Source organism: Mastacembelus armatus, chromosome 14, assembly GCF_900324485.2.
Source record: "Mastacembelus armatus chromosome 14, fMasArm1.2, whole genome shotgun sequence".
In the NCBI taxonomy this organism is placed as follows: Eukaryota; Metazoa; Chordata; class Actinopteri; order Synbranchiformes; family Mastacembelidae; genus Mastacembelus; species Mastacembelus armatus.
This window is the reverse complement of record NC_046646.1, coordinates 9,649,325-9,675,132: the sequence shown is the minus strand read 5'-3', so window position 1 is coordinate 9,675,132 and position 25,808 is coordinate 9,649,325. Positions and strand designations below refer to the sequence as shown.

The window sequence follows — 25,808 nt, the reverse complement described above, 5'->3', positions numbered from 1 at the left end:
TTTTGTAAATGGTTCAACAATCTACATTGTGACTCCACCTGCAGCCCTTCAGTTTAGTGTAATAGTGAGGATATGACACATGATGAAACTTCTATATTGACGGGGACTGATGACTTTATTGATGAAATTCCTGTGCCCTCCTCTTTCTCATAGTCCAGATGGACACTTGTGTTGGAGAAAAGAGACCAATTTGTGTGGGTAAATAGGGAGGGTGGTGCTAACCCGCAGAATAAAAGAAGCATCTGAGCGGGAGGTGGACTAATTTAACCGATCTTTACTCTGCCACAATCCTGCAGCCCTCTCAGCACCTCTCTGGCCTTCATGAAAGAGCACTTGAAGGCTTGAAAAACATTCCAGAGAGAGAAAGCACCTGGTGACAGGGAGCAGCTTTGGTTTAGAAAGAGAGCAGAAGGAAGAGGTTGTTATCATGATCTCGAAACCCTTCACATCCTCAACCAAATAGATTTTCTGGCCTTGCTTTAATGATGGTGTTTCATTAACACAGGCCCAGTTTTAGTTTTGGTCACACACAGGTTATGTTTAACTGTGTTCACAGCGATTGTGTCCAGAAAAGGGAATTATTTTAGAGCCAAAGACCATAATTTTCCAGATAAAACTGTTGAGGCAGTGTTTATTGTCTATGCTTGGGCTGCATGCAAGTTTTTTTTAAAAAAACTCATTTTTATTGGATCTATCAATAAAAAAATATCAATAATGACAAACAAAACTAAAAAGAGTGTGACAGAGTCGAATGGGTCTGTCATGGCATCTATCTTGGTGCTCAGGGTTTTAAATCTTACAAAATAAAGTATCCCTGCCCAAGAAATAGATGAATGAACATCTCACTGGCCTATTACAAATGCAGTACTTGCAGTTCTAGTAATTACTAGGGCTATTCTATAGGTTGTTTTTGTCCAACACCTATTCATTACCTTTAAAACATTTGACTCTTTTTGAAAAAAAAATAGAAAGAAAAATAATCTGCTGATGTAAGAAAGAGGACATGTAAAACAAGAAGAAGAAAAAATAAAAAAAAAAAACTAACATAATAGTGAAATCATGGAAAAGTCTACTGCTCCATGAAAAGTGGTTGTGGTAAAGTCAGATGAAAACTTTATCATGTACAAACTGTAATATCACTGTGATTTTAGAAGAAACCCCTAAATTGAATTATAGTCTTGGTGTCTGCTTGGTGTCAGAGCAACATATATGTGGATGTAATGCACTTATGGCAATGCTTTCTGACTGAACTTAAGAACAATAGCACATGTGCACTGCACTCATTGTACCCACTAAAAGGCAGATTTTAAAAAGACCTGTTCACCTGCACACGTTTGCCCTGTCAAGTTGCTGATGAATGGCATAGTGGAAGAGTAATTGTATCACTTGTGGCTCTCCAGAGGATAGCACTGAGACTCAAATTAAACCACTGACCTGGTTAGACTCCTGTCCCTGAACCCCTATTCCATCCCACCCACATTTATACAGCGTAATGTTATACAACTTGTTGAGTAACTAAACTACGGGCAGCAACTAGAACTATGGGTAATTCAATAACCATAAAGGGTTGCTGATCTGTGTCATTTAATAAAAAAAAAAACTTGGCCCAGTTATAACCATTAAAACACATTGTAATTTTTTAATATATGAGATCATTTAGCAACATAGGAGCAAGGAGCAACTTGTGGTTCAGTGTCTTGCCCAAGGACAATTCAACAGGTAGACTAATAGATCTGAGAACTGAACCACTGCCCATTTAGATGGTAGACAACCTACTCTATCTCCTGAAGCACAGCTCACATATCTCTGGTTCAGTTCAGTGAAAGTGTTCTCAGAGGCCGTGGTAGTAAACCATCATGTACCGGAGCCCTGGGCCTGGCAAAACTAAATGGGATCCCATCCCAGTTATTATTAATTACTGTGCTTTTCCTACTTTGGAGCCAGTAATAAATGTATAGGTTTTCTAAATAGGACTGCAGGTGCATGATGCAAGAATTATGGCCGTATTATTTTTTGTCATCAAATAAGAATATGCTTACACTAATTTGGCCAGCTAGGTGTTAATGAGAAATGTTAAGGGAGAGTTTTACTTGGTCAGTCTCATGTGTTATGTACCAAGAGAATGATGGATTAACATTTTGTCCAAGGGCGAAGATTTTTTTTTTTTTTTGCGCCCAAAATTGAAAAATGTGTGTAAAGGGGCGTGGCCTCGGCTATATGGTTGGACCATGGCGTTAGAAAAAAAACTGTTCAAGGGTGATAATGAAAAAAAAAACTGCTTCTTCACTTCAAAATTAGGCACCAAACTTGAATAACTTCTTCTTGATGAACTGTCATAACTTTCCACTACATTTTTCCTGTTATCTGATCGGTAATTTCAGAATATCCTGCTGACTGACAGACAATAAACCGCACAAACCGCACCAGACGGCTCAAAAGATGCAGGCAGCTCAATGTATTTGCAGGAGCACCCTGCCCATACAGCAAAGAATAAAGTAATTAGATGAATCAATATGTGTCGGGTTATCAACAGAGGTGACGTAATGTGTATACTAATGGGTCCTTCCTCCAGGGGGATGTTGCTGTGGACCCTCGACAAATGGTCGTTTATTTCTATCGTCAGGTGAGCCACCGGTCTCCCCGCTCCGTGCGGAGGAGATGGTACAGTCCACATGCAGTTCGGAGTTGTTGCTGAGGAGGTTCCTCCGTTAAGCACATACCGTTAAATTGGCAGACAGTCTACGCTCGGGTCCTGTAGCAGGAGACCGCGTTGCTTTTAAAATGTTCCCGTCTTTTCACCGGAGTTACCTTGGCCGGCAGGGAAGGGTCGCGTTGTTCCACCTTCTGTGCAGTATTACAGGTGAGTCATGAATTTTGCATGGTAGTTTTATTTGTCCTACCGACGCTGGGCAGAAGTTTTGTGAAGGAGCGGACTGTCTCGCTTGTCAGGCAGAAATCTCACTGAACGACTCGGTGAAACCGTCTGTCCCTCCGTGCTTTAGCTGGAGATTATTTAAAGTTTGGCAAGTTTAGCAGGTGGCATTTAGGGACTAAGAGAAACTTGGTTACAAGTTCACTTCAACGCTTCGCAGAGGCAGCTAGTCAGCGCCACCGCCGCGGATGATGGTGCGACCCGAGGCTGCCATAGAAACAGTCCATAGAAACCGTGGAGGAGCGGGCAGGGGCGCCCGGTTCCCCCGTACATACTGCTGGACAGCCTCCGCTTGGGTCACTGCAGATTCAGCGGCAGCCATGTTGGCTCCAGAAACATTTTCTGTTAAAGTAAGATGATGCTGTGCCAAGTCACGCCAGCTGCTTTTGCGAAATGTTGAGCAAGTTAACGTTGTATCTGTGTCACGGGAGGAGACAATGCCACAATTCAGCACCTCCTAGTTTTAGCAGCAGCGTCAACTACTACGCATGTGCCCACGGTCCAGCTCAGTATGGTTAATTAATGACATTTACTAAGTCGGATTGGTAACACGTTAACTTTGTGCGGGGGTCATCAAAAAACAAATAAACCAAATAAAAATGTGATCTGATGTGTTGCCCGGTGGCAGCTTTTCAATGCAAACTTCTCTACGAAAAAAGTTAGAAGCTAATAGTTAGGATCAATTATTAAGAAGCTTGTTTAACAATAATACTTTGTATGTACAATGACAAGCTTTTATCAAATCCAAGTTCAAACCGCTTTAATGGAATGAATTCTTGTGAAAATGGAAATTGCACAATGATAAACAGTAGTTTAGTGTGCCATATTTGCAGCCAGGCATAATCCTCCCCCAGGAATGAGTGAATCAGGCCAGACAATTTCTGTTTATCCCACACATTTTTTTCTCTTAGCATGTCTGAAGTATAGGAAAATTTCCCCTAATATGCTGTTTGAGCATCTTTCAATACAGTTAAATGCCACATGAACTCTATCCAAACATCATCTCCCCTCAACTTTCACTGAATTTTGTGAAGTATCTGTTGCTGGGCTGTACTTCTGGAATTTATGATGTTGCAGCAGGGTTTCTCTTGCTTGTAACTACGAACGTCTGAAAGTACGTAAGAACTGTGTTAATCTTCAAGGTTGTTTTCTAACTTTTTAAATTTATGGCTCTATTTTAGTCATAAATCAGACAGGTATGTAATAGTTAGGATTGCAGAACAGGCTTCATTCCAAAGACATTTTCCCCATCCAGAAAAGGTGTGCATGTCGATGACAATTTAGTGGCTTATCCATTGCCCTTTGCCAAACTATGAGACAGTTTGCACATCACTATACTTGTGTGTACATCCCCATCATTGTTAGCGTCCTCTTCACTTAAGCCTTGTCAAAGCAGTAAACCGGTGCTCACAGAGCTGGACAGTGAGCAATGAAGACAATCTCTGAGCTGCTCTAGTAGGATGAAACTCACCAACTGTTCCATAACGTTATTTGAAATGTAACTTGTAGACACAACTAAAATGACCCATTATTGACATGTTGCCTGTTCTGTCATGTTATTGGCTAAATCCTAAAGTTCCTTCCAAAGGAGTGTTACTTTTTTTTCTGAGAGGTTAAGTTAAAGAGCAGATAGGTGCCCGTTTGTGTAGTTTCAATTTAGGTCTGCTGTACATTTGAATGAAAGGTTTGACCTTGAGCCTTTATTGAATTCACTGTGGATGCACACGCCCTTATAGCTAATAATGTCTAGGCCTTAAAAGGGAAGAAACACTGTTTTCTTAAGATTTAATGTTTTTCTCCCCAACATAGTGGATGTTTCATTAAAGCTACATTGGACATATTTGTGGACAAGGGGAGGTAAAAAAAAAACAAAACACCAAAACAAGCTGATAAATACAGAGCCATACAGTGTTTCCTGCTTCTAAAGTTGGTGTAACTCTCAGCAAATAATTGCCTGCTTTTACATCCAGCAGATATTAGACAGCATTCATTTTAAACAATTTAAGTTTTGAGAGTTTTAAGACATGCAGTGTTTTACAGGTATCAGGTAGTGGATGTCTTCTCCTACTTTACTGGCTCCCTTTACCTGTACCCTGAACCTCTCTGGTTTTGGCTGCATTCATCCTAGCCTCATTTTTGACCAGTCTCCCCACCCCTGCTGCTAAGGCGCACCACCACAGCATCATACTGCCACCACCATACCTCACCATAGGGGTGGTATCAGCCAGGTGATGAGCACTGACTGGTGTTCATCAGACACAGGGCTCAGATTTCTGACAGATGAGTCCAGTTTCTGTCTCGTCAGCCACAGAGTACTTTTTTCTTCTGCTCCCAGAATAAATGCAGTTTCACAAACTCCTTGCAGGCTGTCATATGCCCTTTACTTAAAGTGGCTTCCATCGAGCCACTCTACCATAAAATCCTGATTGATGGAGTGGTGCTGAGACAGACATCCTTCCAGCAGGTTCTCCCATCTCTGCAGAGGACTAAGAAATTCTGTTAGAGTGACTGCTGTTGGTGAACTCCCCCGACCAAAGTCCTTCTTGTCTGCAAGATAAGTGTAGATTGGTGGGCAAAAATGGGAATTTAATCAATTTAAAATTAAAGTGTGCAAAGAGTGTAGAGATCTGAATACTTTATAAAGTAACTGTATCACACAGGAAAAAAAGTTTACAGACCAGTTCAGCAAAACATTGGTCCACAGTGTTGGTAATGCTGCAAAAAGTCCAGTGTACTATATGCATACATATATCTAATGTATAATATAATCACGGTCAAGTTAGCGTAATGTTTTTCTCAAGGCAAACTAATTTATCAAAAAGCCGAATCAAATGAATGGCCCCTATACTGACTCACCAGTGATGGACATGTCAGCAGAGCTAAGAAGTCGGTTTATTCAGAGGAAAAAGTTGAATTGAAGGTCACATCACTCTATGAAATGACTGTTCAGTTCTTCCCTGGCCAGCTCTGCACAGCTGGCTCTGCCACTTGCACTCTAACACCATCACCATTTATGTTCTGATTTCCACTTTTAACAAGACACACTGCCCTCTGGCATGACACACATATTAATACACTCGCTGCCACATAAGTGGTGCATGTGAAGGTAATATTGACTAAAGTGAGAACGAGCAGCAGAGTGTCCCCAGGGAGGAAAGTGTCCTTGGTGCCAGGATATCTATAATGTGTTTTCCACTGTGTGTGTGTGTGTGTGTGTGTGTGTGTGTGTGTGTGTGTGTGTGTGTGTGTGTGTGTGTGTGTGTGTGTGTGTGTGTGTGTGTGTGTGTGTGTGTGTGTGTGTGTGTGTGTGTGTGTGTGTGTGTGTGTGTAAACCAAACTGAAAGTGTCTATATTAGCTGCTCTCTTTAATTAAGGGTATAAGTATAGTAAAAACTTGAGTAGAGCAGATCTTTTCTTCATCTGTGGAATCACAAGAGGAGAGAAAACATTGTTTTTGCTATGTCAAGATAGGCTGCACATAAGATCAGATAGACTTTGCTCTTATTCCCATCACTTCTTTATTCTGAGTTGAAGAAAACGAGGACACGCTTATGTAAGGTTGTCATCATGTCATAATAAAAATTTAATACAGTCGCTATACCTCTTCCACTACATATTCAGTGCACTGCTTTCTTTCCTCATGACTCTGCTGTTATTCTTAGCATCTAGCCTTACCATTATACCTGACAAAAACAGTAATAGTCTAATTTCTGCTTGAGCAAAGTCTCATTTCTAATATACTGTGCAGTGGTTACTATCAGAACTGACATGTGGCTTTTAGCACATTTTATGCAAGTCACTTTTTTAAGTAAACAGACAAATAGTATGCATTGTGCTTTCATTTAGAAAGTTTTGTCCTGTTCCATGTTGACGCTTGTGTGGTTTAACTGTTTCCAGACTATTTAAGGAGTGACCATTAAGTCAGCATATATGCTGACAACACAGTCTTTGTGTAGTTTGTGCTACTATTATCCTTTGTATAGACCTTTATATTGAGAACAGCTTCACTCCTCCTTCAAGGAAGTTGTGAACTGTGCATAGTTTAAAATTTTGGACATGGAAGTAATCAGGAAGGACAGCCTCCATATCTTTTAGCATGACTCATTCAAACCACCCGCTCTGTTTGTGTAGGATTTGGTTTTTTGTTTTTTTTTGGTTCTCACTGCTAAAAAATGCTACTGAGACCCAGCCTGACATGTTGGCTCTTTTATGTTGCACCATACATTTGTAGTGATTCCTCGTTTAAGGCTGTTCCAGACTGCTCCTGTCACCACAAAATGTAGCCTTGTCTTGGTTTGCTTTGACAGGAAGCGTGGCAATGATACACTCCCAGTAATATCTGAGAGAAGGCCTGGTTTTGTGTAGTGCAGACGGCGACTGTTTCATGCATAATCTAAATAAAAAGAAATTCAAAGATATACTGTACAAGAGTTTTTAAATCAAATTCATGTTCAATCACACATGCAGATGATCTCAACTGCAAACTGTATTTGAAGCTAATATTAGGCTTCAGCAGTCTGAGCTGGCCAATCAAGTGGGTATCATCCACTTGCTGAACTCCTTTATGTGTCCACTGTATTTCTGTGCTGCAGGATGGCAACACAAAGCATTCTGTGCTAAAGACTGACTTTGGATGATGCTCATATTTGCACTGACTTACTCAGTTTGCTAAACTGACATTCGTTTCAACTAGAGTTTGGAGTGAATTTCTGCACAGAATGGAGTATGGATTTGGCTTACATCACATTAGAAGTGTGTTATAAAGGGATTTCATGAAAAATACTTGAAATAATGTGATCCTATCCTTTAAAGCAGATTAACCCTATCTGTATGGATAAACTTTTAACTTAGTGCTGAGTTTTTGTTAATTATATTAGTGAGATTACATAACTGGGTATTGCATTGTGCCTGTGTGTGCGCTCACACTGACAAGAAACCAATGCTTAGCTCCAAAAGACAGAGAGAATTTGAGGGATACCCACAGCTGAACACTTCCCCACTGTTTCACTGATACCTGCTGCTCTTTTTCTCTCTGAGCAATGCGATGACTCATGATACCTGCTCTGCCAAGAAAATATGCTATCAGGTTATGATATCCACAATTAGACATTTGGCTAGTATTTTAAATATTTATTTATATTCCCATCTGTGCCAGCATAAAAAGTGTTCAAGGGCTTTGCTGTGCTAAATTAAGTTTCATAAGTGGATTAATAAATATTTATAATATAATCTACAAGATTTATTCCCATATTTAGAAAATGAGTCACACTATAATTGGTTGAGCAGTCACACCAATCGGGATTTCTTTGTCATTAATATGGATGCCCCAGTAACTACCCTTGGTGAAAACTCAAAACACTGCCAATTAAGTACACACAAATTAAAGTTGAAGTCAGTGGCAGTAAAAATAAAGGCAGAAATAAAGATGATGGGGAAAATAGACACTTATAGTTGATACTCTAGGGTATGGAAAGTTTCTTTCTACAGAACTAATATTTGATGGCCTCGCCTTTTAGAGGGAGATTGGCCAGAGACATAGTTGTTTTTGGCAAAACAACAAAGAATAGTTGGAGTCAGTTGCCAAGCAGCACAGCAGGTTTTGATTTATGATGATGTCTTCCTGCTGGCAGCTTGTTGCAATTAGCGATCTGGTTGAAGACTCTGGCGGTGAGATGTTTTCTTGTCCAAATCAGCAACGTAATTCTTTTTTTTTTTTTGTTTACCAGAATCCTGGTGGTACAGTTCCTCTCACTTTCATACGTGACTTTGCTCTCGCCTCTCCCCACTCAGCCTTCTTTTTCTTCCCTCAAAGATGATGTCATCGTCACGTTAGCATATCTCTCCTCTCTCTCTCTCTCTCTCTTTTTCTTTTTTTTCCCTGCCGGTTGCAGTCTGTTCTTTTCACATCCCTTTGACTTTTCCTCAACATGTTGTGGAGCTCCTGCTTTCAAGACATGTCACATTTCTGACAAGTGCAGGTGACAGTGCATGGGTTAGTTATATTTGGACAAAGGACGTACAGACAGCCTCCTTTTAATTCCTGAATTCAGGTCAGGAGAAGGAAAAGTATAGAGGCAAAACAAATTCTTTGGTGGATCAACGAGTTACACAGTCAGCTCTGTATTATTTGTTGACGAGCCCAACGCCGGCTGTGGTGATATCAGGCTTTATTCCAGCTTATACCCACAGATGTCAGATTGCAGTGAGCTTGTACAGATATGGAAAAGTTTGAACAGTTTGCATTAGAAATAACACCAAAAATACTCATTACTCATCATTGCTGTCATGTTCTTGATGACTGTATGTTTCATTGAGGAAAGTACCTTTATTTTTCTTCGTGTTTTTTTTATTTATTTATTTTTTTTATTTTACATTTTAAATCTAAAACACAGAAAAGCTTTAAATCTTGCTTGGAATGAAGATGAAATACTTTGACAGAATATAAATTTTGATAATTATTGTGTATCATTTTTAGTCAAAAATGTCAAGTTTATTGAGCTCACCTTCACAAATATGGATACCTGTTATAGTCGTCTGTGACGACTTTTTTTTTTTTAAGCCCTTCCATTTTCTCACTGTAAATGTGTTCCTTCATTTAATGCTTTGTTTTTGATAGTTGTGGATATCTCATTTTAAGTGTTGGTTAAGTACAAATGAGCCATTAAAGTACTAAGTGGGCTAAATGGATTATGCTTCACAAGAAGTACTCATACAAAATAGTGTATTGCATCGAAGGTGCAGTGTGAGCACTTCCACTGTTGTGATGAATGCTGTTAAATTAGTATCCCTCTTCTATGCTTTTCACATGGTTCATTAATATTCACAATAAACTGTAAATACTGCAACTTGCTTTTTTTATTTTTATTTTTTTATTATTTTATATTTATTTTTTTTTACACTGCGCACAGTCTGTGGCTGTTGGATCCGCTGACTGAGGCGGATGCCCCACATTTAAGGCTGTAGTCAAGACTTAACTCTCGTAAACTTTACCAACCTCATAAATTCTAAAATAGTGTAGAGGCAGATTTTATACCTGTTAAGTCTCTGAGTTTCTTTTACCAATCCTGGGATCAATTGTTTTCTGAAGATATTTCAAAACCAAAAGTGAGTCAATTTAGTGAAAAGATATGACATCTTAGTCTGCATCTTCTTAGAGCATAAAGTTAGTTATGAGTCCTTAAGCATCCTAAAGTGATTTTTACGTACTGTTTGGTCGACTCTATCAGCTTTAGTGCTGCTTTATAGTTTAATTTGGCTTGAAAGTAGCTCAACTGCTTCCGACCCTCCTATTTACACTACATTAGGTTGTAATCCACAGCTACTCTTAATTAATGGAGTGTAAGTCTGAATGTTGCTTAATGCTCTGTCATGGCAGCAGCAGGTAAATGCAGGACAGCTAGACTGCAGAAGGACATAAATCTGAAGATGTCCACCTAAATTGTGAATTCATTACTATGAAGAAAAGTTACAGTATGACAGCACTGAAAAGATGAGTGTGTGTGCCCATTGTTGTGCACCTGTGGATGCATGCACAGCAACACTGCTGCCAGAGATTCTAGGGCAGGGATCTCCAACTCCAGTCCTCAAGGTCCACTATGCCTGCCCTACCCACAGCTGATGACCTGGATCAGGTGCATTCAGCCGATCAGAAACAGTTGTGATAGTTGGAAAACAAGCAGGACAGTGGACCTCAAGGACTGGAGTTGGAGACCCCTGCTTTAGGGGAAACACTGAATTATCTTACATGTACTGTATGTCTCTTGGCAGGTGTATGGGGTAGTCAGGTGGTGGTTCCTCAGAGGGTGAGTGCTGTGCTGGGGAAGAATGTGACGTTGGAGTGTAGGGTGGAGGTGGGCACAAACCTTACTCTCACTCAAAGTTCCTGGGAGCGCCGTCTGCCTTCAGGCTCTGTCACAGTGGCCGTCTACAATCCAGAGTTTGGAATCTCCATCCCTCCAGAGTTTGGTCACCGCTTGTATTTTCGCTCACCTTCCTCTCATGACGCCACCATCGTACTGAAAAACGTGGGCTTTGCTGATGTTGGGATCTACACCTGTAAGGTTGCTACATTTCCTCTTGGAAACACACAAGCATCCACTACTGTCAGTGTACTTGGTAAGTAGGTATACATGTGTTGTGTGTACACAAAGTCAGACACAACACCATGTGCACCTGGAGGCAGTGCTAAATGTTGTACAGCTGAAGCAGATTACCTGATTTATAAATGATTATATGTAAAATATACTGTATCTTTAATGTGAATGTATTGAAGTCACATATAGTATAATCAAATTAATGGACAGTATGATGAATTTTTGTCATTTATGAATGTATCAAATCATAATACAAAACTGTGTACAGTTTTGTACTTTGATGGTATTATAAATTTGGACAAAACAATGTTAAAAGATAACAATACCATATGTTTGGGATAATATTTCGTTAAAGGTCAGTAAACAGTTACGTTTAATTCTTGCCCAGCCTGAGTCTCAGTAGTGTGTCTGAAGTGTAGCTTGACCTCCTTATTTTCATCGCAGAGTGTGCCCCTTTGAACTTGTTTGGGTATTGTGTCCGACCCCTGCATCAATTCAATTCAATTCAATTCAATTTTATTTGTATAGCGCCAAATCACAATACAAATCATCTCAAGGCACTTTACAAAAACTAAAACTAAAAACCCAACAATTCCCTTATGAGCAAGCACTTGGCGACAGTGGAGAGGAAAAAACTCCCTTTAACGGAAGAAAAAAACCTCCAGCAGAACCGGGCTCAGTTTGGGCGGCCATCTGCCTCGACCGGTTGGGGTGAGTGGATAGAGCAGAGAGAAAAGAACAGCAACAATAAACAACAAATAGACACTGCAAGTTGGTGGGGCCAGTAACTGCACATCAGCGATAAACAGCTCCAGGACCAGGGACACCTGCAGAAGGTACAGAGAGAGAGAGAGAGAGAGAGAGAGAGGGAGGGAGAGAGAGAGAGAGAGCACAAACTAGGGGAGAGAGAGAGCACAAGGTTAGTAACATTCAATGGTGGAATATACATGAGGTGGGAGAGAAGGGGGGGGGGGGGGGGGGGTAGGGTAGGGGAGCTCAGTGCACCGATGGTCCTCGGGCAGTCTAGGCCTATAGCAGCATAACTAACTAAGGGATGGTTCAGGGTTGCCTGAAGCCAGCCCTAACTATATGCTTTGTCAAAGAGGAAGGTTTTAAGTCTAGCCTTAAAAGTACAGAGAGTGTCTGCCTCCTGAACCCAGGCTGAGAGCTGGTTCCACAGGAGAGGAGCTTGATAGCTAAAGGCTCTGCCTCCCATTCTGCTTTTGAGAACTCTGGGAACCACAAGTAGGCCTGCACTCTGAGAGCGAAGTGGTCTATTGGGATAATATGGTACTATGAGGTCTTTAAGGTATGAAGGAGCTTGATTATGAAGGGATTTGTATGTGAGAAGAAGGATTTTAAATTCTATTCTATATTTTACAGGGAGCCAATGAAGAGAAGCCAATATAGGAGAAATATGATCTCTCTTGCTAGTTCCTGTCAGGACTCTGGCTGCGGCATTCTGGATTAATTGGAGGCTTTTTATTAAGATATTAGGACATCCAGATAGTAATGAGTTACAGTAATCTAGCCTTGAGGAAACAAATGCATGAACTAGTTTTTCTGCATCATTTTGAGACAGGATGTTCCTAATTTTGGAAATGTTGCGCAGGTGAAAGAATGCAGTTCTAGAAATTTGTTTTATGTGTGAGTTAAAGGACATGTCCTGGTCAAAAATAACTCCAAGGTTTTTTACAGTAGTGCTGGAGGCCAGGGCTATGCCATCTAGAGTAGCTATAATTTTAGAAAAGTTATTTCTGAGATTTTTAGGCCCAAATATAATGACTTCTGTTTTCTCCGAGTTTAAAAGTAAAAAGTTACTGGTCATCCAAGCCTTTATGTCAGTTAGACAGGCTTGAAGTCTGGTTAACTGGTTTGTGTTAACAGGTTTAATAGATAGATATAACTGAGTGTCATCCGCATAGCAGTGGTAATTAATAGAGTGCTTCCTAATGATATATCCTAAAGGAAGCATGTACAGGGTGAACAGAATCGGTCCTAGCACAGAACCTTGTGGAACTCCATAACTAACTTTTGTTCGTGTGGAAGGTTCATCATGGACATGAACAAACTGGAATCTGTCCGATAAATAGGATTGGAACCACTTTAACGCTGTTCCTCTGATACCAATCACATGCTCCAGTCTCTGTAATAAGATGTTGTGGTCAATGGTGTCGAATGCTGCACTAAGGTCTAGGAGGACAAGTATCGAAACAAGTCCATTATCTGAGGCTAAGAGAAGATCGTTGGTAACTTTCAACAGTGCTGTTTCTGTACTATGATGTGCTCTAAATCCTGATTGGAAATCTTCAAATAGTTCATTCCTGTGTAAGTGGTCTGATAGCTGCTTAGCAACAGCTTTTTCTAGGATTTTAGAAATAAATGGCAGGTTGGATATTGGTCTATAATTAGCCAAGACTCCTGGATCAAGACTAGGCTTTTTGAGTAAAGGTTTGATTACTGCAGTCTTAAAGGCCTGTGGTACGTAGCCTGATACTAGAGATAAATTTACCAAGTCCAATAAAGATGAGTTCATTAATGGCAGGGTGCCTTTAAGCAGTCTAGTCGGGATGGGGTCCAAGAGACACGTTGATGATTTCGATGAAGCAACTACTGATGTAAATTCAGAGAGATCTATAGGAGAGAAGCAGTCTAAACATAACTGAGGTCCTACAGATGATTCAAGAGCTACTGTAGTAGAAGATTCATTTGTTGCAGGTATAGGAAGCACCTGCTGAATTTTATCTCTAATAGTTGTGATTTTATTTGTAAAGACACTCATAAATTCATCACTGCTGAGAGCAAAGGGAACACTGGGCTCAACGGAGCTGTGACTTTTTGTCAGCCTGGCTACAGTGCTGAAAAGAAACCTGGGATTGTTCTTATTTTCCTCGATTAGTGATGAATAGTATGCAGTTCTGGCTTTACGGAGAGCTTTTTTATATGTTAGTAGACTGTTTTTCCAGGCTAGAAAAATTTCCTCTAAGTTTGTGGAACGCCACTTCCTTTCCAGCCTTCGTGATGCCTGCTTTAAGGTACGAACATGTAAATTATACCATGGGGCTAGTCTTCTCTGAATCACTAACTTCTTTTTCAGAGGGGCTACAGAATCAAGCGTTTCACGCAGTGAGGTTACAGCGCTGTCAACAACATGATCAATTTGGTAGGGAGTAGGATTAAGGCAGCTGCCCTCCACTATGTTTATACTTGGCATGGATGCAAATAAAGATGGAATCATTTTCTTAAATTTATTAACAGCGTTGTCGGATAAACATCTGCTGTAGTGGAATTTTCTTCCAGACGCTGCATGATCCATCATTTTAAATTCAAAGTTATTAAAGAATGATCTGACAAAACAGGATTTGGGGGAAAAATTATTAGATGTTCAATTTCGATGCCATAGGTCAGAACAAGATCAAGGGTGTGATTAAAACAGTGGGTGGGTTTATTAACGTTTTGAATGAAACCAATTGAATCTAATATAGAATTAAATGCAATGCTGAGGCTGTTATTTTCAACATCTACATGAATGTTAAAATCTCCCACTATAATGACTTTATCTGATCTAAGCACTAAATCAGACAGGAAGTCAGGGAATTCAGTTAAAAACTCTGAGTAAGGAACAGGTGGACGGTACAAAATGACAAGTAGAACACATACTGAATACTTCACAATCACCAGTGAGCTAAATTAGAAAATTCTATAGCAAATGGAGCGAGCACAATGAGCTTTACAGCATCAGAATCATTGATTTAGTCTGTCTAATATTCGTCCTTGTGTAAAGGGACCTGTCGAGCACTTTGGGAGAAATAGCAGGTTCAACTGTTGTTTTTAATTTTGCTGAGGGGACTACCCTTTTGTGTTCATTTGGATCACAGTTTGTCACTGCTGGCTCACAAACACAGTGGGTGTGTGTACTCACTCAATCTGTTGTCACAGAACAAATCACAGGGGTGGCTAGAGCTGCTAATGATGGTTATGTGTGTAATGACAGAGGCGAGAAAAGAAAAAGTAATTAAGGATGCAGGAAAAGAAAACTGGTGTGGATAAAACAGATATGTAGAGACTGTAGATGTAGAAACTCGCTACAATAATATGAGGGTTTTCAAATTTGAATGTGTTAATCACTCTTCACTCTTCAGTGGAGCCGAAGGTCTACGTGTCTGCAGGATCAGCTGCCTTGATCGACGGTGGCAATGAAACAGTGGTGGCCACCTGTATTGCTGAGCGGGCCCGGCCCCCTGCTGAAGTGTTCTGGGAGTCCAACCTTTTTGGCCAGTCAGAGGTGCAACTATTCGACGAAGTCAATGGTACCACCAGTACACAAGTACGCTACCTCTGGCAGCCCACACGCCACGTCCAAGGCCACATGCTCACCTGTGTTGTCCGCCACCCAGCTTTGCAGAGTGACTTCAGGATCCCCTACCAGCTCAATGTGCAATGTGGGTGCCTTATGAGTATTTATGTGGGGTAACATATTAATATCTGCAAGCTGTAAATGTATTCATTTAGATTCTGTCCACTTATAAGGCTTTCATTCTGTATTTTTGACATAGTAAAACAATCACTACTTAAATGTTTGAAGTTTCATGCATTGCAAAAAGGTCCTATTTATAAGTGTTGATTTTATTAAATCAGATTTGATCAGACCAGAATAAACATTCACTCCTAATGTGATTAGTAGAGTAGAGTTTTACCTTGCTCCTTTACTTTCATTAAACTTGTAAACACATTTCAGCAGAAATGACAGGAACACAGTCGAAAAGGTAAAGACATTTTCTAACAGCAGTCGCTTGATGATGCTTGGCCTTGTCAGTGTTGAAATTTGATTTAGCTGAAGCACGTCAACAACAATTCACTTTAGAAACAGCTGAATTGACAGATGAAATCAAGGCCTATCTACACAGGCTCCTTACAGGTTCTAATTATGGTTTGAGCAAAGATGTCCTTGGTGTTTTCCCTGACTTTCCTTTTTGCCAAATCTGTAGTTTTTTTTTTTTTTAGTTTTTTTTTATTTTATTTTTTTAGGGTTTTTTGTGTTAGTACATGGAGTGTGCCCCTAAACTGTCAGAAGTGAAAATGTTTCTTTTCAGCAGGCCCCCATAGATGTTAGAAAGCATATGTATAGTTTCTGGTCTCTTTAGTACTAGCTACAAATATACTAGTGAAAGGGGTAAAATGACCTCTTCAAAAATCTTTGACAGATGCATTTGGTCTGATGTACTCTTTTAAGACAACAACTAAAAAAGATGTGTATTCGGTCAGTAGCACAGTAAAAAACACAGCAACATCTATTAAAAACATGCAAACTGCCAGAGGGGCTAGATTTGTGTAGATGCACAATGTTGGTGATCTGGTTTGAAATTGTGTAAACAGTCTTTACATAAAAATCATAACTGTTTGCTTCTGCTAATGAAGCATTTATTTGATTTAGATATCCAGCAATCATAGTGCATATTTGGAGGACAATCACTCATGTCTGTAGGCAACGACCAATCCCAGACACTGTATAATGCACACACAAACCAAGCAAATGGTCATCTTGCGTATGTTTTTCTGATGTCTGAGTCTCCGAAATCAATCAAGAAAAAGATGGAAATGGACTTTAAAGAGCTAGATGGCTATAATAAACAACGCTGGTCAGTCTGTACAGCTGGAAGAGTTTTCGAGGTTTTTGTTGGTTTTTGGTTAGTTTTTAGTGATTGCTCAGTTATTTGTTTCTTGGCTTTCTGCAGTTGCTCCTGATATCTCTGTTGTGGGCTATGATGGAGATTGGTATGTGGGTCGGGAAAATGTTCAAATGACCTGCAAAGCCAACGCAAATCCCCCAGCTCATCACTTTAGATGGATCAGGTGAGTGTATCTGTGTGACATTTTTTTTTTTTTTTTTTTTTTTTCACACTGCAGAAGGTTACACAGAAGATTAGCAACTGGCTAACAATAAATGTTAGCTTGTCTTTGCAATATTCCAGTAATTGTTTAAAACTGTCATACATAATTTATCATACTTTCTACATAAAGTGTCACATGTGCTAGATTACATTAGATATTTGTTATAGGCATGTCTTTGTGTCTGAATGTGTCTCTTGTGCATCACAGGTTGGACAGTGAAATGCCAGAAGGGGTGGAAATAATCAACAGCACTTTGCTCTTCCTGCGTCCCCTCCAGCGGAATGACTCTGGAGTTTACAGGTGTGAAGTTGCCAATGACATCAACCTCCGCAGTCGGGATGTGCGTATTCTCATACAAGGTGAGTGGAGCATGCACACCAGAACACAGCTGACTCCTACTGTCTTCTCTCCCTTCAGGAGGCACGTCATAGCAGGTATCACTTCCTATGACATTGTCCTTCAAGCTGAAACGTATCACTTTCATCCAGTCTGTACATACTACCAGTCTATCAAGCAGTCATCCATGGTACAGTGTTGTTGGCACTGATAGTATTAAATTGCTGATTAACCTTGATTAACATTAGGCCTCCAGATGTTCAAAAAGGGAGTTCCTGGTCCAAACAGCTGCAAATATTTAAGGCCTCTTCAGGCCACAGTGCACTGGCTCTGCTCTGTCCTCTTGGCTTGGTATCTAAGTGTGTTACATCTCCTTTTATGTGTATTTGTATGATGAGTGTGTTCCTCCGGCTTCAGAAAATCTGTCTTGTCTGTGGAAGCTCTCTTCTTGAATGAACTTCTGATTATGATGTGATTTTCTATTACATCTATCTCACTTCCTTTCTGTGTTTCTTTTATTTCTGCATGTGTCATGCAGTTAAGAGGCAAAAGCCTGCAGTCTGACTGTGAGATGTCCCAGATTCATAAAACATTAACTAGTTCTTTTCAAGTCCTATTTATTATTTATCGTCCGTATTTCATTTTCCTTTGAGAGGACCTGTACGGGCGTGCACAAGCTTACACAAGTTGGTGTACCCTTGGTTGTGTATGCTGCTCTGGTGATGTTCTCATGTATGTCATTTCACTGCCTCTGCATGGAGTTGGATGATTCATATACTTGGAGGCTGGAAAAACTTTGAGCTCAGCCTTCTCATCTCTCAGATGTTAGTCTCTGCCTCACATCTCGTCAGGCTGTGAGGTTAAAGTGGCAGAGCAATTTTGCAGCACCATTAAAGCTTTTAGACCCGGATTCTTTCCATTACTTCAGCCCTGTCTGATTATGGCTTTGAGATTTTATGTTTTGTAGGCATTACCCTCACTGCCATTCATTTTAAGGTTGGTGTTAATAGTGGTATAGTGAAATCGTGGCAGTGCATCATTTTACTTGCAAATAGGACATTAAATGCATATTCTCATGCAATTGGAGCACATTCTACAAATAATTTGTGTATGAGCTACTACTCAATATGATACCACTGACATGGTCAGAAAATAAGGGGAGGCTTCAGTCCATTTGAAGTTTTTTAGGTTTTACCAATAGTTTTATTTCATATAGGAAGGGCAATGCTTGTTTTTGTCTGTTTTAATTTCACTCTGAAGAAATGGTAAAACTTATGCTGGCTTGGTTTTGTCTGTAGTAGCAGATATGGCCAATTCATTCTACCTGGTAAGAAATTACCAGTTGTTTTGTGCTTCTGTGACAAAGGGATTAATTTAAAAAATTGATTTAAAATACTGGAACACAAAATAGAAATTAGCATAGATCACCTAGGTTACAAGTTCCTTTATCAATTGAAGTACTTTACTGTGTGCATGTTTGGATTTCCAGTTGCAAAGTTTTCACCTCCTAAAGACCAAAGCAATACAGTAGAATTTCAATGAAAGCATTTGATGATTGCATTAGATCTTTAAAGTTTTGTTTCATTTTAGATTCTTGCAGTAGCTGCACCAAAATTCATTCACTCAAGGTCTTTTATGATTTTGTGAACAATATACTCTTTTGTTAACAAATGCTGATGTAGAGCCATTTACAAAGGATTTCCAAAGATTTCATACACCAAAGTAGTAATATTAAGATCAAACATTTAGCAGTGGTGAATATGTCCTGGAGCTATTTCAGATCTGTAATTACTGACTGCTGGCTATAACCTTAGGAAAAACTGCTGTAATGTCATGTCAAGGGTGATGTGGTGTTGTTACTTGCAAAGTTTTACCACCCTTTATTTGAATGGAAGCCCTGTTCAGACCCTCATGACAAACTTTCATTTGTCCATCAACTAATATTTTCTTTGTGTCAACCCATTATACAAAATTTAAAATATTTATGTTTTACTTACCATAGACTGCACCCATAATTGTAAGTGCAAACCTAAGGTTGTTTAGTATGTGTGGTAGTCTAGTAAAGGTTTTTGTCGACCTATCCCTTCTTAGTAAAATACTGATGTAGTTGGCATTGACATTTTCTGCTTCTCTGTCTGTTCATCTCTCCCTTCCACCCTCTATTCCCCTCTCACTCTCCTTCCCTCCATTAGATCCTCCCACCCTGCCTTCCACCATTACTGCTCCTGTCCTAACTGGCTCTGCCTCCTCCACCTTAGTGGATGATAAGGGCCATGTGCTTCTCAGCTCCCCTACACTCCAAGCCCTACCTGAGAGTAATCTTGGTTCCATAGTGGGTGGGTCGGTGGGTGGTGCCTTGTTCCTGCTACTGCTGCTGTCTCTGGTCGGTGTGTGTTACCTACGCAAACAGCAGACCTTTCATGGGAACTACTACACCAAGCAGTACCTGGGCCCCAATGACCTACAGAAAGCCCCCACGCAGCATGAGCTCCACCCTACCAAAGCTGGCAGCAGCACCTACCAGCAGGACCATGACCGAGAGGAGTGGGGAGACCGCCAGCTCAAACACGAGCGTGAACGCCGTTACCATAGCAACTATAATGGAGAGGAATATCCCTCAAATGGCTACACAAGGGCAATGAGGGAGAGCAGTCACCACAGCCATCAGCAGAATCAACACCGTGAACACACACAGTATTCTAGTCCGCGGCAGACCAGGTGTGTGAGATATCCTCATTCACCTAAACCACAGGGAAATGGCTCCCCCTATCTACCAGATGACTGCTATGATAGTGGACCAGAGGGTGACTATGTATCTCACAAAGATGGCTCGGTCATCTCACGTAGAGAGTGGTACGTTTGACAAGCTACCTGGCTCTGAAGGAACAAATGTTCAACAGAAATCAGAGGGTTTGATTTATTATATTAGGAAGAAACACATCATTTGTCTTTATACACATATGCACACTTCTACTAATCTCAGTTCTATAGTTCCCCAGTTTAAGTGTCCTGGTTGGCACTTGATATGTTTCTGTTCCGGGAGTGTACTGACTGTGAACTGCACAGCCACTTTGACAGTCACCCATTGCATGTCTACAGAGTGGGCATGTCACTAGTTTGTTTGTAGAGACTAACAAAAGATCACAATGCATGTTGTCTCTGCCTTACTACATGAACTGCCAATTTGTTTAGAATTACTAATGTCTTTCAGTTGTGTGAAAGCCTGCCAGGCTCTGAAATCACATGTGGTCTTCTTTGAAGAAAATGTTTCTTTTTGTTTGTTTTTTCAAATTCAGCCTTTTTCTCAGGCTATTTGACAATTAGTTGTATTTGTATGTGTTGACATCACGCTGTTCAGTTTAAAGGCCATCTGACCTCTGAATATGATTGGCTGATATTCAAGAATGATACAGAAGCCATGACTTGAAATAAATCCATGAAGTTCAGATGGTCACAGGTCCTTCCTGAAAACCCAGTAGGACACAGCCAAGACAAAGTATAATTTAAAAAAAGGATTTGTCTCCCTGAGAAACCAAGATCCCTCAATGACTGATGATCTTGCCACACTCATGGTCATAGAGAGTCCCACTGCATAGTCTTTTGCAAAACGTAATAATGTGCAAACAGATCATCAGACCATTTGTCTTCTAGTAAAATCTGCCATTATGTAAATCATCATGGTGGAACACATGGGAGCCACTCCTGTTCTGGCAATGTCCTTTTAAAACTATCGGCCTAGAGTAGGAAACTTAAGAGCACTTTCTGTGTCCCCAGCTCATCTTTGATCCCAAGAGAGGCAGGAGTGAGGAGAGTGTAGGCCTGCATCAATGAGGCTCAGTCCACTGTGGTTTTGATATGCAAATTCACCACAACATTCTGTCATGCACTGCAGGTTTAAATAAGTTGGAATATTATTAATTACCCCTTTTAACATTTGTGTGATTGATTGATGTCAGGCTAGTTGTCCCTTTCAGTTAGCCACAGACACATTGTCTCGTTGTCCATCAGATGCTGATCTGTGTGTTTGAGAACTTGAACTCCAAACCAGGGATCCTGGAAATTCATGTGCTATCCACAGGGTTCAGTATGGCAGCTACCATGCACAGGCCTCTTGGTCCCAAAGTGTTTTGTCACATAAAGAAGTTGTTTGAGTGCAGCCACTATGCACCAGTACAAATAACAACCCATGGTCTGATTTCGCTACTCTGAGTAATCATAGAAACAAGACTGAATTATAATCTCAGGCATTAATGGGCTTATTGTGGCTTATCCGTGTGTGCAACAGCACACTCTAATGATGATAACCAGTTATTTTTAACTCAAGCATTCATTATAATTATTCTTAGCAGTACTATCAATATACTGTACATATATATTGTGTAGACAAATCAGGTCTTTAGTGATAGATGTGCTGTGCCTGTCACCTGTGGTTATAAAAGCTTTTTATCTGCAGCACAGCGCTTAAACACCCCGAAGGAATTAACAGTATTATGTTGCACTGATCATTCAATCTTTCATTTATTGTCTTTGAGTAACTGTAAAAAAAGGGATTTCACATATAATTTGCAATGAAATTTGCATTCAATTGTAATATATGCCCAATCTAGATGCTCAAACATGGCAGGACATACCAAGTACTGTGACTGAACTGAGGAGAAAGTGTTTTACAAATCAGTGTCATCGGGTTATGGGGCACTAGTAGTTCAGGACTCAAATGTAGATAATGCTGTTATGGATTTAAAATTAAGTTTCAGTTTTTGTATGTGATCAGGTGCACAGATAAAATCTAAAGTGTTTTGGTTTCTGTCTACTAGAGTTCATAGAGGAGATCCAACCATTTCTTCATGTACGCTAGTGTTTGTGAATACATGCCAAATTTTCGTATGATCATCTTTACAATATTTGCTGCCAGATGCCAAATATTTGTTGAAACTGTATGTATAAATATGATGCCAGTGTCTCACATAAGTATTAATGAACTAGGTACAGTAGCAACTGATTATTAGCTCATATAAATGACTAAGGTATCACTGTTGTATGCAGGGTCTTGTAGCCTGAAATAGAAATAAAAAGATGCTCTAGGCCACTTTATTTAATATTACAGTAAGAGTGGTCACAATGGGAAATAGTTATATTGTTATAAACCCTCACTGTTCATTTATCAACAGGGTATGAATCTTGTGGAGTCCATAAGATGCCGATTTGATAATGTACCACTGTAACTTGCAAGCAGAGCCCCACCCCACCCCACCCTACCCCATTTGTAATTTGTGCTGTTACAAATGCTGTGCAGTACAGTAGGACTCCGTTGTCTCCATAGACTCCAAGCCTCCCGTTCACATAACTGCTTTTTGTTTCAGTTCACTCCAGGTGCATTAACATAATTCCTCACTTACCACTAGTGGTATACTTAAGGTTTGATTGAATCTGTCCAGAGTTTGAGAGTTTGCATCTGCGATTTCTGCTGCAGCGTTCCATGCCTAAAACATGCTGCATAATCGACAGAACATGCTGTCTAAAGTTTTCATATGAACTATTTCTTTGGTAGAATGTAGTTCACATGTAGTAGTTCCTCATACAGTTTTACAGTAACCAGGACAATGTAAAGAAATATTAATTTGTTAATAAGTCATTTCTTGCCAGAGTTTGTTGTACTACACATAATGGGTGTCTTAAAATCTGAGTTAAAAATCCAAAAAAACATTTTGCACCCCTACATGGAAGTGAGAAAATATGTTTGTTTGTTTTTTTTGTTGTTGTTATCTGGGTGAACTGACAATGTAAAGGGAGCATCCAAGATGGAGTAAGTTGAATTAAAATATTCTGACACCTACTCTTTTTGCGTTTCTGGAAAATCACCCGAAATGCAGAAAGAGTAAAAATAACAGGAAGCGTGGCAATCTAAACGCCTTCTTCTGCTTGCTTGTATGCACTAAGATGGAAATTCCACTAATCATTGTGCTATTTTGGCCTGACTCATTAGTTTGGAGCCCTAATGAAGTTCTTTTGTACTGTGACATTTTGTATAGAGCTCAGTCACCAATTATATTTACCATGAGAATTGTCCTTTACGTTGGGTTAAGACATATAACTAGTGCCTTAGAAACCTAGAAGAAATTTAAGTATTTTCTTATTTTTTACTTATGGATGTAAGAAAACGATTAGTTGCTCTGAGATTTGTTTCTTGCTCTTTTTGGTTTTATTAATTTATTTTTTTATGTGTTATGAGGACTCTGTAGTGCCATATTCACGTTTCTGCCCTTATTACCATGAAAGTTGATGACGCAGTACATTTGCAAATTTAGAGGCATTAAAACCCACAGAAAAAGACAAAGCTTGAATAAATTTTGATGTTAAATTATTTAGAGCTCTACTTCACAGGTATTTGTCAGGTTTTGTTTTTTGTAGAAAAAAAATCTGTTCAAACGACTGAAGAATTAACTTCAGTCACACATTGTCAATGAAATGCACCTTGTGGTTTTGTTTGTTTTTTGTATATACAGAAGAAAATGTAAGTTTCTGGAAGACACAAAAAATATTTATGTCGGTGACAACAGTGGAGCATTATTTTATCAATCTTTTTGAGATGATTTAGCTCAATAAAGCACCTTAGCGCCTGTGAGTTATTTTTCTGGAGGTTTTTGATCTTGCCATCATTCAGCCTGCTCAGTCTCAGCCCCTTTTGTGCTTCTATAAATGACATCATTTCGAGCTCCCTAATGCATAATGCTGCACCCCCCCACCCCTCTAAATCCCATACACACGTGTGGGACGCCGCACATGATGTAATTCAAAATCATTTATCCTCACTTCATCTTATCTTCATTACTCTTTAGTATCAAAGGATGTTTTAGTGGGTTAATTGATTGCTTTTTTTTTTCCTCTTTTGATTGGAAATACAGCTGTTCCTCTCCTGTGGTGGTTTTATAATCAGGGGAGATCCAGCACCTCTTCTTCTCTCTGTGTCCTCTTCACCAGGTCTAGTTTGCTTTGTTTCAGGACAGAAAGACCTACGCTCTCCCCTACAGCTCTTCTCCTTTGTGAATTCACCCCCCTGTACCTTTCCCTCACTGTCTACAACCTGGTAAAATTAAATGCTGAGTGTTTATGTCTGGCCCAAAGACCCCACTCTCCAGCCCATTGACTGTCCCCATGGCAACAAGCTCATCTGGAGCTGCTGATGGAGGCTGTCTTCCTGCAGGCTCTACCTGGCCACAGACAGCAGAGGGATTCAGGGGGCTGCGTCGAGCTGAGAGGTTAACTGAAGCAACAGCAGAAGGAGAGAATTAGCTGGTGGAAATAAAAATGACCCATTATGCCGCGCTGAACTACAGAGAGCTCCTCTGACCAGAAGACCATGTCACGCCGATGTGACCTTGACATTGTTAAGACCCAGGTCCTCGTGATGGACACAGTTCCCTGAAAGTCTTTATTTCAGCTGACCTCTCTTGTCTTCTACAGATCTGATCACGGTCGCAGCCGTTGTCTTTGTGACCTTGAAACAGCATGCTCAGTCTGAAAATGCATGGTGGTGCAGCTTGGTAGCAATAATGATGTCAGCCAGCAGTGCTTCAGTTCGTTTGAGACACAAGTGAAGAAGATCAGTGGATTTTCTTTTTGCCTGCGACACAACTGTTTCCAAGGATACTTTTCACAGCGCACAAAGGACTGAGCATCTCAGGCAGCGTAGAGGGATGCAATGCTGGCGTCTCTATACGAGACAGACTTTGATATTAACTCCCCAATAGACCTGGGATCAAACTGTCACCATTGTTGAGCCCCCCCAAACCAACACACCAGCATCTGCTCCCTGTGGGATCTGTTGTCTGGGCAATAGCATGATCCTTGACCCCGTTATAGAGGTTTTAGGAAGGGCGGGGTGGGTGGGTAGTTGGGTGGGTAGTTGTCTTGCCATCACCTACACCCTCACTTCTCTTCAGGGCGCTGAGGTCCGCTGCGTTTAATTCATGATGAGCCTGTCTGTTACTCTGCTCAGCAAGCATCAGCGTGCTCTTTTCTGGACTTCACAGTGATGAAGTGTGTGTTAGATAAAGTGGAAGAGACAGAAAAGAGCCCTGTACTGGAGCCAGATCCCAGTGTGAGGACAGCTGATCCACCACTAACACCACTAATCCAAGCCCCCTACAGAATGGATGGTATTTAAAACAATCAAATGTTCGAATGAGAGGAAAATGTCAAAAAAAAAAAAAAAGAACGTCCATGAATATATTTATGCATGGGATTGTACCAAATTATATTATTTTTAGATAAAGGAATTCTAAAAGCACTGTGCATGATTAATAATGCATTTTCCCAAGCTGCATACCTCAGTTTTGTCCATTCATGAGACATTTATATCATGGACATGTCGAGTTATACTCCTGTATGATAAACCTTAGAAACTCCTGGTGCATGTTGGTTTATAGCAGTTTATCACATTATGAATGCCTGAGATAATGTCTGTCTGCAGGCATTAATGCAGGCAGCTTGATGAAGTGCATTTTTAAAGGCATTTTGATCAACTCAAGAGGCTCTTGTCATAGTTCACCAGCCAT

The 25,808-nt window shown here is 40.2% G+C and overlaps 1 protein-coding gene across 1 annotated transcript; it reads left to right on the top strand.

The window, feature by feature from the left end:
- Window positions 1–2,727: 2,727 nt before the first annotated feature.
- Window positions 2,728–23,864, top strand: LOC113143617 (nectin-3-like protein). Its single transcript, XM_026329397.2, has 6 exons — window positions 2,728–2,860; window positions 10,700–11,047; window positions 15,168–15,467; window positions 16,761–16,878; window positions 17,125–17,276; window positions 19,446–23,864. The coding sequence occupies exons 1-6, from the start codon at window positions 2,782–2,784 to the stop codon at window positions 20,114–20,116; spliced, it is 1,668 nt and encodes a 555-aa protein (XP_026185182.1). The 5' UTR covers window positions 2,728–2,781; the 3' UTR covers window positions 20,117–23,864.
- Window positions 23,865–25,808: the final 1,944 nt, after the last annotated feature.